The sequence below is a fragment of the Mustela erminea genome, chromosome 10 (genome assembly GCF_009829155.1).
Source record: "Mustela erminea isolate mMusErm1 chromosome 10, mMusErm1.Pri, whole genome shotgun sequence".
Taxonomy (NCBI): Eukaryota; Metazoa; Chordata; class Mammalia; order Carnivora; family Mustelidae; genus Mustela; species Mustela erminea.
In genome coordinates, this window is record NC_045623.1 from 12,293,204 (window position 1) to 12,311,397 (window position 18,194).

At 41.1% G+C, this 18,194-nt stretch overlaps 1 protein-coding gene across 3 annotated transcripts in view; it reads left to right on the forward strand.

Annotated features, from left to right (window-relative positions):
* The first annotated feature begins 6,883 nt into the window (after positions 1-6,883).
* The window catches only part of PTPN22 (protein tyrosine phosphatase non-receptor type 22), a 57,575-nt gene continuing 46,264 nt past the window's right edge, over positions 6,884-18,194 (forward strand). For 2 of the 3 annotated variants that reach the window (XM_032360945.1, XM_032360946.1), the window contains exon 1: positions 6,884-7,128. In XM_032360945.1, the coding sequence (XP_032216836.1) occupies positions 7,042-7,128 (87 nt within the window). In that variant the 5' untranslated portion in view covers positions 6,884-7,041. The remainder of the gene's footprint in view (positions 7,129-18,194) is intronic. The other variant, XM_032360944.1, reaches the window with a different exon arrangement.

Below are 18,194 nucleotides of genomic sequence, written 5' to 3' on the forward strand. Positions count from 1 at the left end.
ATACACAGCATAGTGACTGTAATTAACAATATCGTATCATATGTTGAAAAAGTCGATTTTTAAAGTTCTCACCACCCACACACACACACACACACCCCATTATTTATTTTTTTATTTATATGTTTTTTGTAAGTAGTGTCTACACCCAACAGGGGGCTTAAACTCACAATCCCAAGATCAAGAGGCACAGGTTCCACTGACAGAGCTAGCCAGATGCCCCAAAACAAATTGTTTAGCTAGGTGAGGTGATAGATGTGTTAACCAACCTTATTGTCGTAATCACTTCAAAATACATAGAGCAAATCATTACGTTGTATGCCTTAAATTTATTATACAAGTTATATGTCTGTTATATCTCAATAATCTGACAGAGTAGATGACAAATGTCAGAGGCCAGCAGCCTCCTCTTTGTCTTTTCTTTTCCCACTTGGCTATAGCAGCTCCCTGTTTTATGCTATACTGCCAATGAAACGTCAGAATATGAATCTGGCTCCAAGAGTCTTGAGATTAAGGGTATTGTGCCCCTGGGGATTATACCAAGTGAATAGGAAGATCATCCTCTCCTAGGAGGGCTGAAGTGGTGGGGTGACAGAAAGAAAACACATTGCCCAGAGATTCCAGATACCTTCAGACCATCTGATTTTAACAATTTAGTTTCACCATAGACTAATCACGTGACACTGGGCCAGTAATCCAATTCCTTTGTGTCTTAGTCTCCACATTCTAAAAGAGAAATGATTTGGTTACTCATTCGTAGGATTGTGGTGAGGGACAAATGAAACGATACACTGTGGGAAGGGCTTAGCCCAGTTTCTGGACTATTTTGAGAACTGCACCATTAACAATTTGGGGCTGCTGTGATTTGGAGCTCATAAAATTCTGCCTTGACTTTTTTCTCTCCACTGACACTGTCTCTCACAAAGGCAAGCCAGCCTTCTGGCTTTACCTCTCGCCTCAATTTGGGTGATTCCCATATCTGACTTATTTCCCTTCTTCCTAAATCCACATCCACAAGCTCTAATTCTTCATGTCTATGTACCTTTCTTAACCCCTATACTTTCCCAGACCGCCATCGAGCTAGCTCGAAAACTTAGTCATTTTTCCCTGTTCCCTCTGTCCAGTCTTACACACACAATTAGTCTTCCTCACTTATTCTTTCTTTTTGTTCTAGTTCTCTCACAAGAGTTTATTGCCAAGCCTCTTAGTCAGACTGTTAATGGATCATTCTGTTGCAGGCTTGCCCCACACCAGTCTGTCCTATATACTGCCACCAGATTCACCAAAGCTATGGTTTCCTTGTCTTTTCTTTTGATCCATTTTTAGATATGACATAATTCATTTTGAAAATTTATATACTACTGAAGGAAGTGAGGAGACTTCCAAAAAAATTATCAGAAAGGACCATTTCTTTAAAAAAAGATATTGAGAAACATTGCTTTGACTGCCATTTTCTTAAGATTTTCCAGTGGAAATTTTGAAGGTGATTGGATTTGTTCCTTATCCTGATTGTGATGATGGTTTCATGGCTGTGTACACATTTCAAACTTATCAAACCACATACTTTGAAATGTGCAGTTTATTATATGTCAGTAATGCCTCATAAAGTTATTACTAAAACAAAAAGTTACTAAAACCTCATAAAGTTATTACTAAAACAAAACCTTCACCGGTTTTCCACTGCCTATCAAATAAAGCCTGACTTTTCAACCTGGTATTCAAATTTCCTCAGGGTCTGTCTCCAACTTCCCTTTCTAGCCTTGTCAGTCAGGATTCTACAGAACCAAGGCTCCCATCAGACTGAGCCACTCAATAGGCCATCCAACTCCCTCTGTTCTTTCTCTCTTTCATAATGCTTCTTCTCAGGCTCTTTGACATATTCAAGGCCTAACTCAAATGCTGCTTCCTCTATGAAGGCTATCCAGATAACCCAAACACAAGATCTTTGCCTCCTCAAAATTTTGTTAGCATAACATTTATAGCCTTACCACATATGGCCTTAAGTTATAGTTATTTGTGTACTTAGCTTCCTTCAAGTATAAAAGAGCCTTGAATGAAGACAATTTGTTGTACACATCTGTAGTGCCCCTCCTCCCCATTCTCTTGCATGTATATAGATCTCATAAGTATTCATTAAATAAATAAACAGACTCAATAAACAATCAAACAAAAGATAAACATCAAGTTTGATTAGATTTTGAACAAGGTGCCAAGCCCAAGAGTTTAAAAAAAAAAAAAAGGTAAATTACATCAGTTGAAAATCATCAGTGGACTTTTGCCCTCTGAGGATTGCATTTCTGAAACCGAAGGCAGAGCATGATTTCCTGTGGAATGTGGGGAGGTAACTACGAAGTTCACAGCAGCTGAACTGAAGAGCTTGATGAGGTCTCGGAATCCTGTAGTGACCAGAAGCTATCATGACCAGAAGCTGGGGAGGGGATTTTCCTGCTGTGGATGAGGTAAAAACACAAAGCAAAGCAACAAGCGTCTTGTGTAAGCCTCACCCATGTCCTTTTACAGAAAGGGAACTGGATCTATTGTGGAGAGGAAGGAGGTCATTTCTTCTCCAGCCACCGCAGCCCTGCAGGGCTCAACTCTTGCCTCATGATGACCGGCCCCATTCCTTCCATAACAAGGGCGCCCCCCCCCGCCGCCCCCCCCCCCCCCCCCCCCCCCCCCCCCCCGCTGCTGGGCAGCAGCCCTCAGGCAAGTGCTCTTTGCCAGGTTCCTGATGTCCCTGTAGGGAAGGCCCATCTGCTCCTGGCAAAGTGAAAGTGCTGGGCAGGAGACCTGGAGTCATTGTTGCAGTGAGTAAGCAGGTGGGGGGTGGGTGTCTTAACAACAGCCAACCACATTACGTAGTGTCCTTGATCACCATAAGATTATTTCATGTGTGCTTAAGACCAGGGTTAAGCACTGAGGGTTACACAGACGCATATAGAAGACACTAGCATTACCTTTGATAAACTTAAAACAGCAGCAGGCCGCTTATGTGGTTTTTTAAAAAATTAACTCTCCTGAATAAACTTATGGGAGACTAGGAACACGTGAAGAAATGAAGAAAACTGCTACGGCTGCATATAAAGATGTAATTCTGAGAAGAGGCCTCCTGAGAGAAGTTTGTTGGTGAGATGGCGTCAGGGGCAGAATTGTTGAAGAGAAGAGTAACCAGGATTTACAGCTTTACTTTTGTCTTGACGAAAATTAGGGGAAAGGTGAGAAGTAGCACATGAGGTGGCAGTAGCGTGAGCAAGGCCTGTGGGGGATGTGGCTAGATAGTTTGGGTGGGGACACACAGGGAGGGGCTTGGTAGCAAGTGGAAGAATCTGGATGCGTTCCTCTAGAGCATGGGTAACTACTTTGGGTCTTTGAGCATTAAAGTGGAGTTTTAGTAACATTTATCCAGTCTTGGTTCTAGGAGATGCAAGCACGGAATACAGATGAGAGTGCATTGAGATTGCCGCGATTGCTGCAGCTGTCTACGTGTGCAAAAGGGCCTGGAGGTCCACATGGGAATGGAAAAGACTGCATGAATCTACAAGAGGTTGAGGAGAAAGGACAGGCAGGCCTTGGTGACCCAGGGCATGCTCACAAAGAACCCAGTGTCTCACAGATAATACACAGAGCCCATACCAAACCAATGACCCTGTGAAGCAGAGAAAGGCAGGCATAATGAAGAGGAAGCAAAGGTTGGTAAGTGGCTTCCCCAGGGTAGGACAGACTCCGCAGAGGTAGAGAAGGATGTGCTGAGTGTATTTCCCATTAGCTAATAATCACTGTCCTAATAATCTCCCCTGATATTCTCTCCGGTTCAAGGTTTTTGGTTTTTGTTTTGTTTTGTTTTGTTTTTTGTCATCTAATTCCAACCTCCGTGACAATGATGTTTCCCCTTACACTGGCACACTTCCCTCTTGCTGGTGCAGGGGACTGTGGGACAGGCCCTCCTCCCTGCTGTCCTCTTCCTCCTGAACACTCCAGAGAGCCACAGGGGGCAGCAGTGAGGCGTTCCTTCCTCGGTCTTCTTCAGGTGCTCATTCACTTTCACTTTCCACTAGAACTCACCCTTGAGGGTTCTGACAGAGAGTTCATGTGGGTCTTTTACTGCATGGAATTGTTGCGTTCACTCAGGGTTTACACCGGACTGGCTTAAATGTTTCATCATAAATTCGCAAATTCTTTTAGGTACTTGCCGGTCTTTGCTGTATAAGATATTCCTCCCCTCCCCCAGCTCTTGATCTTCCTGAAAGATATAAATGAGTCATCAGAATCTTTATCAAAAAGCATGATGCCCCTATTGTCTGTAGACACCTGTGAGTATCTGTAGAAGGAAGTGTGAACAATGAAATAGCAGCTTAGATTTGTTAAAAATAAAACTTTTTTTTTAAAGTTTTTTGTTTTCTCCTTCAGTTTTGTTTTTTGCTCGCTTGAGTGGTCTACTCAGGAAATGGTCTTTCAGCTAAGTGGGTTTTTGAGGTTTGGTTATTTCACCATGTTTCTGTCTCTTTTGGTTTTAGAGTGGAACAGACTCCTAAGAGTTGCTGTTCGCTTTAAAAAAAAAAATCTGCAGTTCTGCTAAGACACTATTTTTAGATTCTTATATTTGGGGTAAAAGGGCTACAGAGGGCATCTCAGTGAGTTTCTCTTCACCTCTTATCTGTCTCTATCTTAGCTCTCCCCAAGAAGAGACTGAAGTTAGAGACTGTTCTGAAATATGAGCTTGAGAAAAAGAATGTTACGTCTTATTTGATTAGGTCTCTTTTTGTTTATTAATTAGTAAATTTCTGGTTTGGTTGGAAGTGGTTACATTCTAAGGGGACAGAGAGATTATGAAACTCTCTCTCTCTTGTTAAAATGCAGAAAATCATTTTCTTTTTCAGATTATGCTTTGGTACTCTGCAAAGGAGCAAGTTACTTTGGAATGTTTTTATTTTGTTTAGTAATTACATCTGCATCTTAGTCCTGAGATGCTTTATTAAGTGGTTAAGTGTTCTTTTCACTATATTCTGGCTTGTTCGATACTGTCTCCCCAGTCCTACTATAGTGCTTAGCATTTAGTGGGCACTAAATAAATTTGTTGAGCCAATTGTTGGATTTTTATATCTTTTTTGCAGTTAAAAATGGCATAAGAATTTTAAAAGACTTTTAAAAAGAAAAAGGGGTGCCTGGGTGGCTCAGTGGGTTAAAGCCTCTGCCTACGGCTTAGGTCCTGAGCCCTGGGATGGAGCCCCGCACTGGGCTCTCTGCTCGGCAGGGAGCCTGCTTCCTCCTCTCTCTCTCTGCCTGCCTCTCTGCCTACTTGTGATCTCTGTCTATCAAATAAATAAATAATTTTTTTTCTAAAGTACCCTTGATCCCAGCACTTACACAATTGAGCTTTTTCTGCATCACTTAGTCTTCATCAAACCTCATAACATAGTTTTAAAGGGTTTTAGTTATTGTGAACTTTAGATTTTGTGCTTTTGAAGTCTTTCCCCCGCCATATTTTATATGTCTTAAAATAACCAAATTAAACATCGCATTTGTTAGCACAACAAAAATTTCCCCTTTAATGCTAATTGAAGAAATACTGTCCCATTCTCAGCAAGTATTGTTGGAGAACTATGCTTCATTTTAATTTCTTATGTGTCTCAGAATTGCAATTCTCTATTAGCTTCACCTGCCTATAAGTGGGATCCCTCCAATACCGTTCCTTTCCTGTTGTGGGGCTCAACAAAGTGGAGGCGACTTCACAGTGCTTGGAGTCATGATTTCCTGAAGGGAGTCTGAATAATGCAAAACAGAAAGGATTGCTAATATCTTAAATAGAGGAAGCTCTCATGGCACATTTCCCAGTTTTCTTCAGGATTATTTCAGACTAATTTTGTTAACAATTATTTATGGAACTTCTGTCCTTAGGCAAAGATGATATGCTGATTTTGGGTTGCGCTCACTCTGTATGAGACAGTCTTAAGTAGGTTTGTACCCATTGAGGAGAGGATTTATTCAAGCTGAGATGTGGAAGCTTTTTCTAGAACAGCCCGCCTGACAAACAGGGCCAAAATGCCACATGCACAGCGTGGCTTCCCGAAACGATGGCCTTTTCCAAGGCACCAGTTGGGAGGGTAGAATGTCTTCTCTAGACTCAGCTCATGGTTTCCGCCCTGAAAGTTACACTGTTGCCAGCAAGGTGGGGATTTTACTCTTTTTCTTTTCCTTATAGTTAACTAGCATTGCATAAGGAGACATTGTGCCAACTTCTTGGTCCTCATGGGGGCCACTGTGCTCCTGGATCCCATATAGATCAACACTCAGTCCTGAAATCAACAATACTTCCCTTAAGCAATTCAGCACTTCCCCAGCCCTGGGAGAGACACAGGCTGTCAGAAGCAGCTGACTTTGTTTCATCCAAAAGAGAGTTTGAGGTCTATATGGCATACTTAAAATTTCTGAACAAAAATGCTGTCTCTGATGAACAGAAATTTCCCACTGATCACATGGACAAGGCACTTTGGGGAGAGTAGCACAGGCAGAAGATGTCTTAACTCCAAACAGTATCTGTCTCGCTTTCTGGCCCTAGCTGAACTTGACTGAGTTCATTTGGGACGTGAGGAAACAGAAGGTATCAACAGGGCCCTTGTGTTCACTGAAGAAATGGGGAGAAGCAGATCCGATCCGTGAGACCTGGCACACTGCCTTTTCTCTAGGAAACAAGAAAAAAGGTGAATCTCGCTTAAAAGGGATAGAGTGGAACAGTCTCGGAGCTAAGCAGACCACGTGTGATGCTCTGGTTAGCCTCTTGTTTGTTGCAACTCGAGTTGTAACCGGGTTCCTTCCTTGAGAAGGAAGGCGCTAGGGCCCTGGAGTGATGATGGCTTTGTTGTGTGACCACAGAAGCTGGTTGCGCACTAATTTCCTCTAGGGCTTGTGATGAAGTCAGTTAACCACAGCCTTCAACATGCTCTGCTCCAGCGGCAGCCCTGGCTCCTTCGTGGTATCTCGGCCATGAGATACATATGACATGCCCTCCCTTCACCCACTGGCAGACCGTTTCTCTTGTCCTGCAACATGGACCAAAGGGAAATTCTGCACAGATTCCTGGAGGAGGCCCAAAGCAAGAAAACTGACAAAGAGGAGTTTGCTGGTGAATTTCTGGTGAGTCCTACATGTGACACTCTCAGGGGAGTTACACAGACTGTTTAGCTGATGAGGATGGTTCAACTCTCCTAGACCAAATTGCTCTTCGGAGAGAACGTGCATATCAGACCGTGCAGGGCAAGAAGGGAGAAAGGCAACCTAAAACTCCAACTTTCCTACAAGTTTTTTTTTTTTTTTAAGATTTTAATTTATTTATTTGTCAGAGAGAGGGTGGTGGGGGGGGGAGCAGCAGACAGAGGGAGAAGAAGGCTTCCCGCTGAGCAGGGAGCCCAATATGGGACTCAATCCCAGGACCCTGAGCCAAAGGCAGACACTTAACTCACTGAGCCACCCAGATGTCCCAAACTGCAACTTTTCTTTCTTTGTTGCTTTTGTTTTTGTTTAAAGACTCCCTTTCTTTTTTTTAAAGATTTCACCCATTTATTTATAGAGAGAGAGACACCGCGAGAGAGGGAACACAAGTAGGAGGAGTGGGAGAGGGAGAAGCAGGCTTCCCACTGAACAGGGAGTCCCATGCGGGGCTCGATCCCAGCACTCTAGGATCATGACCTGAGCTGAAGGCAGACGCTTAACAGACTGAGCCACCCAGGCACCCCCCAAACTTCAGCTTTTCTAAGTGGCTTGTGTGTTTTAAGTATTATCTCCAAAATACTGTTTTAAATATTGTGTTTGCTAGTTCTTGGAGTTGGACTAGGATTCCTACGGAAGGCCTACATAATTCCAGGTTTATAAATACTCAACATTAATTGAACATCTGGAGTTCCTAGGTATCTGAGTTGTGCCTTATGCCTCAAATGACTACTTTTAATTAATATTAAGAGGAAAGAAACCAAGATGAACTTTTCAAGGAATATTATGTGTTAGCCTCCCCATGGAATTCCGCTTGGATGACAAGGGCTCCTGCACCCTGAAAATACTGGCTGCCATATTTCTTTATTTCTTCTTTTATTTTTCTGGTGTATTTTCTCAAAAGGAAAAATGAGAACCTGTGTTTTTTGCAATAACAGGGTTTCCTCAAGCTTCTTTTGCTTGGAGGGGTGGAACGGCTGGGATGAGGAATAGAGACAAGTGAGGGGCATGGAGACAAACACAAGTGCCAAGGAGAGTAAGGCTGACTAGATCTGGTCATCCAGGGAAACGCTGCATCTCTTCTGATGGGACTGTGGTGACTGACCCATCAGCAGCTGGGTAGGCTTCATTCATCCCATAACCTAGCACAGCAGAGGACATGGCATATCTGATAGTACCTATTATGTACTTTGGAATACTTCCAGCTGGTGTTTCAGAGCCCTAAAAACTTGAGGCCTTGGCTCTTCAGATCCAGAGAAGTAGGAAAAACAAGAGAGTTGAAGCAGAAAACTGAAATCAAATCATGAGTCTCTCATCAACCGAATTATCAACTCTTTGACGTGTTCCTTCATTTCCCCAAGTCTTTGTTTCCTAACTTCCAAAATGGGAATGATAATTCACATCCTACGGATCCTCACATATTGTCGTGACGATTAAATATCAGCAATAGTTAAATGTGCTCATTCATTCAGGAATATTTATTGAGACCCTCCTGTGTACCAAGTTTAGTTCTAGGTCCTGAGGATACAGCCATGAACAAGACACCACCTCTGTGCTCATGGACCTGACATTCTGATCCCAGAGAGTAGCTATGAAAACACTCTGTAAAGCTGAGTGATTGGATATTATGACTGAGTGATTATATGTTGTGAGAGAAGCCCTTATACCAACTCAACTTGACTAATATTATTTTCCATTCAATACCCAATTGATCTTCTAATAATACAAACCTGGTCATTTCCCCCTGCTTAAGAACATTGTATAGTTAGTATTTTTTTCAGCTGTCTAAAATTGTGAAACATAATACATTGTTAGAAAATTACAGACAGCATGTATAAGTATAATTATAAAGCCACCACCTCCAAGGTCAAGGACTAGAACATCCTCAGACTCACAGAGACCCCTCTGTATCACTTCTCCAGCAGGTCCCTCACCCCCACTCCTCTCCCCATCCGCACTCCCACCGTGGCTTGCCCTGTCCTGCCCAGGGAATAATCACTATCCTGACTTTTATATTAATCACTTCCTTGCTTTTCTAGCTCTTGGTTTTAAGGACCTTGTTTTTGGGTGGTGATTAAGTGGCACCTCACTGTTCACTGACTCATGTCCTCCAGCGGAAAAACAGAGTCTTGTCCTCAGCCCCACCTAAAGGTTCAGCTGAGATACCAGAAACATTCATTTTGGGGGAGTTGGGTGGTGGTGAACAGGGCTCGGTTGCTTGCTTGGACAGGTCAATACTGCCATTAACTTGAAGGGCTTTCCATAGGGTCCTGTCCCCCATCCCATCTTCAACTCTTTGATGTATTCTCCCAGGATTTGATGTTTTTGAGGTTGGAGCACTAATTCTGTGACATGAGGCCACTGCTAGCCTCAATGGTAGGGACTTTGTGGGAATTACAGAAAGCCATCTCTGGTTCCAGGGAGACAATCTGTGTACCCTGCCTCCCCCCAGGTCTGAGGCTTGGATTTCAGTCCCTGGCCCCACCCCCTTGGCTGTGTGTCTGCGCACAGAGCACATGGTGCTGGTATGCTGGCTGAAGCCAATACCATGCAGCTGAGGACTTTTCCTTTGCCGACACTAAATTCAATCACCTTTCTGTAGCGGAAACTGCCATGAAACTAGTGGAAGTTTAGTTCCACTAAACTTGGCTCTTACTAGAGTGGAAACTGCCACAACTATAAGCTTTTCCCGCATTCATTCACGTGTTTACTGAGAACTCACTATGTGCAAAGCATTGTGTTAGATGCTGCAAGATACAATGCCCTGCTTTGGTGGAGCTCATCTCCCAAGATATCAGAGGATGCCATAGACAGGCAGACATTAAACAGCTAATTACACCGGTAAATACTGAATTGTGATAGTCTTGGTGCGGTGTCAAGGAGGCATTGTATTCATTATCTTATTTATTACTCATTAAAAAAAAAACAAAACCGATCTTGTTAATGATCGCTGACTCACAGATGAGAAAACTGAGGCTCTGAGAGGTTAAGTAATTGGCCTAAGCTCACGGCGCTGTTCAGCAGCAAATGTGAAGCTTAAGCTGGATCTGTCATTTCAAGGCCGGGGAAATGAATCCTTATGCAGTAATGTCTTGGTTCAGCCAGTAACACCGAGTTCCTCGAAGGGTTTTTAGCCTGACCATAAGACCTCAGTTAGTATAGTTCCTTTTGTTCTCTCTCTCTCTTAAGAAAGAGAGAGAGAGCGAGCCCAGGGTTGGCAGGGAAAGTGGGGGGGGGGGGGACAGAGAGTGAGGGAGAGAATCTCAAGCAGACTCCCTTCCCCGCACAGAACCTGACTTGGGGCTCAATTTCATGACCCGGAAATCATGACCTCAGTGGAAATCAAGAGTCCTACCCTTAACCGACTGAGCCACGCAGGTACCCCATATTGTTGTTATTCACATAAAACAATATTATTGCAAGTTAAAAGAAAATAAATTCACCGTAGGACCAATATCCCAACAAATACAGTCTACTTGGTGTGGAAATTCTAGTTCTTATCCATTTATATACTGCCTTTTACATTGTTATAATGACAGCATATATACAATTTTGTATTCTCATATTTTCACTTAATATTATACCCAAATTATCATGTTAATTAAAATCTGTATTTATGGCTTTTGATGGAGCATGGTATAAGGAAAGAATAATGCTCATAATAATAGCTAATACTTCCCTATTTCTTATAGAAACTGTTCTAAACACCTTTATGTATCAAGTCATTTAATCCATTGAAGAAGGTACTGTACATTTTATAAATGAAGAAACTGAGGCAGAGGTTAATTGACTCGCTCAAGGTTAGAGAGATAGGAAGTGGTAGAACAGAGATTTAAGTTCAGGTAGTCTTGCTTTACCATCTATATTTAAATTGACATCGGTGTCATATAAACCTGAGTTTGGATTTAGGTTCTGCCTATCATTAGCTCCGTGACCTTGAACAAAGTCATTAAAAAGTGGGAATAAATAAATATTCACATTGCAGAATGCTGCGAGAAAATGGGATAAATACATAAAATGCCTGATGTGTGGTAGACACCCAAGTAATTTGATTTTTTCTTTTTCTTGGACATTTAGATTATTTCTAATTTTTCACGATTATTAATAACATGCAATAAATGTGCTCGTCCGCATGGTTTTCGTCTTTTGAATTATATCCTGGGGCTAGTATCATTACCAGGTCAAAAAGTCTTAGCATCTAATGGGCTAAGTGTTGCCAAATGTGCTTTTCAAAGAGTTTTTCTAACTTGCAAAGTCTGAATGTATCATCTTTTCTACCACCTTGCTAGTCTTAATAACTATACAAGAAATTAAATCTTTTGGACTCTTTACTATATGTTAGGCATTAAGTGGTTTACCATATATAAACTTAATCACTACAACACCCCAAGAGGAAAGCATTATCTTCATTTAAGCCATGAAATGGCAAAGCCAGGACTTGAAACTGGTCTCGTAAAAAGCCCTTAACCTCTATACTGCAGCCTACTCCCCACCCCCAATTTAGTGTAAAATAGTACTTCATTGTGTTAATTTTATTTATTTGATTTTGAAACCTCAAAAATTTTTTTGATTCTTTTCTTTTTTTTTTTAATAATCAAAGTATAGCTGATGTACAGTGTTACATTAGTTTCAGGTGTACAACATAGAGATTCCACAACTCTATACTCCATGGTTATTTTCAACCCGCATTTTCTCATTATAAGTTGTCTGTTCAATGATAACTTTCAATGATAACTGACCCATGGAACTATGTTCCATGCTCTATGCTCAAACACAGTCTCATTTACTTCCCAAAGAATCCCTTACAATACAAAGTCCTACACGGACCAGCCCTCAAGGGCTTTTCCAACTTCCCACAGCATGTTGAGCTTGTCCTTGTCATGCTCTTCTGCCATGGGGCCTTTGCACACATGCTGTTCCCTTTACTTGAATATTCCCTCATACTCCTTTTCACCTAGTTAATACTTCATAATTCTTCAGATCTCAATTTGGTAGGCATATCCTCAGGGAAGCCTTTTTTGACCCCCCAAATCCAACAAATCTCCTATTATACGTTCTTGGTCAGCCACGTCTGTCATTTCTTTTTACATCTCTTTTTTTTTTTTTTTGCCCCAGCATTATTAATGTTTCCATAGGATTTATCACAGTTCAAATTTTACATATTGTGTGATTATTTGATTAACATCTGCTCTCCTATCAGTCTGAAGTACCACAAAGATAAGGCTCACATTTAGTTGTGCTTATCTTGGTATCTGCAGCCCCTAGCACATGTCTGGCAAGTCCTAGACACTGAGGGACAATTTGTCTAAGTTCATGCAGTTCATTAAGTGGTAGAACTTGGATCTGAAATAGAGCTATCTAACATTAAGCATGTGCTCTTAGCCCTGACTCTATTGCCCCCAGTTTATACATTGGCTTGAACCTTTTAAACTTGAAGTAATTGTAGAATATAACATGTACACAGAAAAGTGCTTTCAACACACACATGAGGAAAACACACACACACACACACACAAGGGGCACCTGGGTGGCTCAGTCGGTGAAGGATCTGACTCTTGATATCAGCTTAGGTCTTGATCTTAGGGTTGTGAGTTCAAGCTCCAATTTGGGCTCCACTCTGGATATGGAGCCTACTTAAAAATAAATAAATAAAAATAAATAACTATAGACAGGGCCCTTGGGTGGCTCAGTTGGCTAAGCATTTGCCTTCATTCGGCTCAGGTCATGATCCCAGGATCCTGAGATCAAACCCCACATTGGGGTCCCAGCTCAGCAGAGAGCCTGCTTCTCTCTTTCCCTCTACCCCTCCCCCTGCTCGTGCTCATGCTCCCTGTATCTCAAATAAATAAATAAAATCTTTTAAAAAGTAAACAAACACATGCGATTTAGCACTAGGATAAAGCAGGTACCCATATGAGCATTGCTCAGATGGAGGAACAGAACATTGCTCACACCTTGTAAATCCCTTGGGTGTCCTTCTGGATCACAGCTACCCCCAAACCCCACTATATTAGAGGTAAATGCTGTCCTGAAATGGTTATGATTTTTATCTGTGAATTGTTTTCTTTATCTTTCTGCATAGTTTTAAGACCTGTATTTATCACTGAACAGTAGAGATTAATTTTACCTATTTTGGAACTATGTAATGCAATCATGCTATGTATTTGTTGTGTGTTTTTTTTAATGTCTTCTTTTTTTCACTCTACATCATGTTTATAAAATCCATCCATTTTGTTACATGTAGCTGGGTCTTGATGTTTTTCTAATCATTTTTATGAATCCCATCAGGGTCAAATACATGCAGTTACTGTAGTGTTGTGATCAGAATGTACTGAACAAGGTCATGTGGTCACCTAGGATGGTATTAACTATTTTGGATCACCACAATCCAGTGTCTTGGCTTTAGTTTTGCTAGTCTAAAAATTCAATTTTGTCAGTATGCTCCGAGTTGATCAGGACTAGGCAAATACATGAGAAATTCACCAGAAACAAGAATGCCAATTTATTAATTTTTCAGGGAGAAAAATCACTGTCAGAATAGAAGTTTGCATGACTGATAGCATATTCAATAGTTTGAAGAAAAACTAACTATAGCCAGAAAGTTGCCTGATGAGCATATTGATTTTGGTGGCCTCAAGTGCAATGGTATGATCACCACCTCCCTGTTCGAACCCTCAGACTGGTGGTGTCACTACTCTTTCCTGGCCAGCACTAGGGACATAGTGACAGTGCTGGACGTCTTGCCTTCAAGGCTAAGGAGGGCTCTCTGTTTCCATTAGTGCATTCTTGATCAGACAGATTACAATTTGCAGAAGAATAGGTAATCTCTTTGGCCAATTACTGCAACTGATGGTGGTTTTTGACATGTACATTTCAGCCATTGTATGAAATATGGGTCAAGACTTGGTTATGTATATTACATGCTGGTCAATTTTGTTTAAAACTCCTCTGATATACTTTTCTACATTGGAGGCAGTTGAAGTGTCTTCATTTAGAAAACATGTGTAAGGGAAACCTAGGTGGCTCAGTGGGTTAAATGTCTGCTTTTAGCTCAGGTCACGATCCCAGAGTCCTGGGATCAAGACCTGCATTGGGTTCCCTGCTGAGCAGGGAGCCTGATTCTCCCTCTGTGTGCCACTCCTCCTGCTTGCACCCTTTCTCTCCCTCTTTCTCTCTCTCTCTCTGTGTCAAATAAATAAGTAAAATAATTTTTTAAAAGAAAATATGTGTAAAAGTATGAATTGTGTATAAAAAGTGAAAGCTTAGCAAATGTCAAGAATTGCACTCAATGAACATATATGAGCTATATGTATTTGAACAAAGACTGGATGGGATTACAGAAATATGAACACGGTTTCATGTAGATAGGTTAATTTGATTATGGTGTATCTTCTTCCTTCTAAAGAATGTTTTGGAGTGAAGAAACTCCAAATAGAAGTATAAATAACAAAAATACCAACAACAACATTTAAGCTACCAGATGGCCTTAATACTTATAATATTATAATCCTAATGTTGGTCAGAGTTCAGAGAAACATGCAGTTTCATACATTGCTTTTGTAATGTTTCTGGAGGCAAAATTTGTATACCATTTCTGATATATAAATATATATATAAATGATAATATGGATCTAAAACCTTTATAGTGGGCAAATTCTTTGACCATTCCCAAGAATTTATCTAAAGAAAATAATGAAAGAGGGACGCCTGGGTGGCTCAGTTGGTTAAGCGGCTGCCTTCGGCTCAGGTCATGATCCCAGCATCCTGAGATCGAGTCCCGCATCGGGCTCCTTGCCCCGCAGCGAGCCTGCCTCTCCCTCTGACTCTGCCTGCCACTCTGCCTGTGCTCTCTCTCTCTCTCTCTCTCTGACAAATAAATAAATAAAATCTTAATAAAAAAAAAAAAAGAAAATAATGAAAGATATTTGTATAGGTTTTGGCTACCTATAATAATATTGTTTAGAGCGGTGCCTGGGTGGCTCAGTGGGTTAAGCGTCTGCCTTTGGCTCAGGTCATGATCTCAGGATTCTGGGATCGAGCCCCGCCTCAGGCTCTCTGCTCAGCAGGGAGCCTGCTTCCCTCTCTCTCTGCCTGCCTCTCTGCCTACTTGTGATCTCAGTCTGTCAAATAAATAAAATAAAATAATTTAATTAAAAGAATAATATTGTTTGGAACTATTGTTTAGGAAGATTGAAGCACCTTTAATGTGTAATAAAATGAAAGAATAGACTAAATAATTTATGTTACATCCTACAGAATGGGATACTCTGCCATCACTAAAAATGTAGAACGGAAATTCATAAGTAAGAAAAGCAAGTTGCAAATCCCTATATGCAGTGTGATCCTATCTTTATTACACACATAGATAAAGGATTGGCATGTAATATAAAATATTAGGAATGATTAACTCTGGGTAGTGTGGGATCCTAGGTAATTTTTATAATTTTGTTTTGCTTCTCGGTATTCTAAAATTTCTTCAATGAATATGCATTACTTTTTATTTAAGAAATCTATATTTAAAATTTTCCTTTAGTGTTGCTTGAATCCATCTAAACAAGAAAAAGCAAAAAGAGAAATGGAGGGAGGGTGATTTTTATGTTTCTTTGGGATGAGGTATTTTTATATAAAAAGTAAACACTGCACTTATCAAATACAAAGACATATTTATTAAATATGGAGGATTCAATGAGCCCTAATAGAATATACCCAGTTGTGAAGGCCATGGTAATGTTGGGTTATAATATACTAGAAGTCAGACCAGTAGTGTAGCAACTTCTGGAGACCTATCAAGACAGACAAGAGAAGGCATGGTATGTTTTATTAGCTCCACAGAGAAGATCTAGATGGATCCTATTATTTATTTACAGTAACAATACTAACAGGGCAGTCATGACCACAGTAAGTCCTACGTAGCCAGTGCACAAACATCCATGCAATTGAAATGACTCATTTATGCGATAGAGTCTATCACTTGAACTTGAACACACTTATCAGGATTTCTTGACTTTTGTGTACATGAAGCTGAATTTTTTTTTCTGCTACCATCACGATAAATATATTACATCCCTTTGAAAGCAAATTCCTCTCAACTCCATCCCCAGCCTCTCAACTAGGGACCATCCAGTCCCACATTTTTCAGTTATTCACAGGATTTAAAAACAAAACAAAACACATGTCTTGTCATCGCCTCACATTGTAAGTATCTAACAAGTTGAACTTCTTGGTTTACTCACCCCATTTTGGGCTCTTGCTTACTCACCTACTCACTTACCTGACTATTGGACTGAAAGCCAATTCTCATTTGTTTGGCCGGCTAGTTGGAGCCAGACTGGAGGACTGAAATAGATCATACTGACTTGTAGTTGTAGGCATTAAAGGACTGACTACCTTAAGAAGGTCCAGAAACAGCCTGACCTGATCTCCCTCTCTCATCTAGCACGGGGGTGGGGGTGGGGGCAAATTTGATTTCTCCCACTCCCAAATGTAACTTATGCAAGGTCTTCTGTACAATGATGTAGTTCTCCAAGGCAAAGATATTATGGTCTTGGGCTTTCTTTTTCTTTCTATCCTCTTTTGGGAGTGACCTTAATCCATTTATGAGTAATTAACTTACTAGTCAATGAGAAGAACATGCTGATGACTGTCCTGATTTCTATTTTTATGGCCAGACCTGTCTTGAAAGGAAAAGGATAGTATAGACCATAAACCAAATGCGAGTACTATTATTAGCATATCAAGAATACACCGAATCTGGTTTGTCATACATTCCAACTGATAGGGGCCAGGAGGGATGCTGGCCCTTTTTCTTATTCCCTTAGCAATTTTGCCTCTTGATTTCTCTCATTCGTGCTCCCTCTAGTGAACGTGCATCCTCATACCTTGTGCTTGTCTGAAAAATACCTTCCCCCTTTGACCTATCCTTATTCCCTCAACCCCCAACTCACTGCCATGGCTCTGATTTCTCTTTTAGGCACTTTTGCTGTCTAGCCTCAAAGCGCCTTCTTTTCTGTGAGTTGTATCCATGATTCTGTCCTAATTCTGCTCTGTTTTGTTCTCTCTTGGGGTGTTGGAGCCTGCAGGTCTGGTAGGGACAGAAGGGGAATTAAAAAAAAAAGGCCTTCACAGTGATCTGAGCTCATGGTAAGATATCTAAAAACAAAACAAAACAAAACAAAAACGTTTCACACTTCCCAAATGAACAATTCCGTAGGCATTTCCTATGTGATGTTTTGCTAAAAGTACATCACCCTGGTCATCCAGCAGGATGACTCCAGGAGGAGGAAGGAGTAGGGGAGAAAAAGCCATCCTGTTCCACTGTGGAAGGGGGCAGTCGAGGCTGCTAAACAAGCACAGGTTTACAAGCACATGTGTGCATACACACACACACACACACACACACACAATCTTTATCTGTGACATTTTACCAAATTAATAGAGGTGTATCTTACAAAAAGGGCTTTTTGCATATAGCATTCTCAGAAAGCACTGGACAAGCAAGCAAAGCAAAACAAACAAGTAGAAACAGTGTAACAAGGAGTATGTGCCAGGCTCCTTTCTAGAGATTTCTAAGAGGAACAGCTCTGGGACTTGACAGCTTTTCAGCAGCCCTGGAATGAATGGCAACATAAAAAGTGATCATTCCAAAGGTTCATAAGAGTGGAGACAGCTGAAAAATCAGTGTAACTTGAGTGGAACTCTTTAATAGTCTCCCATGTGCCTGTGGCATGTCCTTAGTTAAACTCTCAAACTAGCCCACTTGCATCCCTCTTGTGATGAAAATAGACTGTACTGTTACCAGTTCAGCATCTCTCCCCCTAAATCTAATCCTGAAAATCCACAACAACTCAAACCATAGTCATAAACTAGAATTTAAGAAATGACCGTACACCTGCTTTGTAATAGGTCGCCTGTGTCTGATCTACCTCTAGAAACAGAAAAAATGGTCATTAGAAGAACACGCTGGTCTTTGTGGTCCAGCAACTAAGAAGGTAACT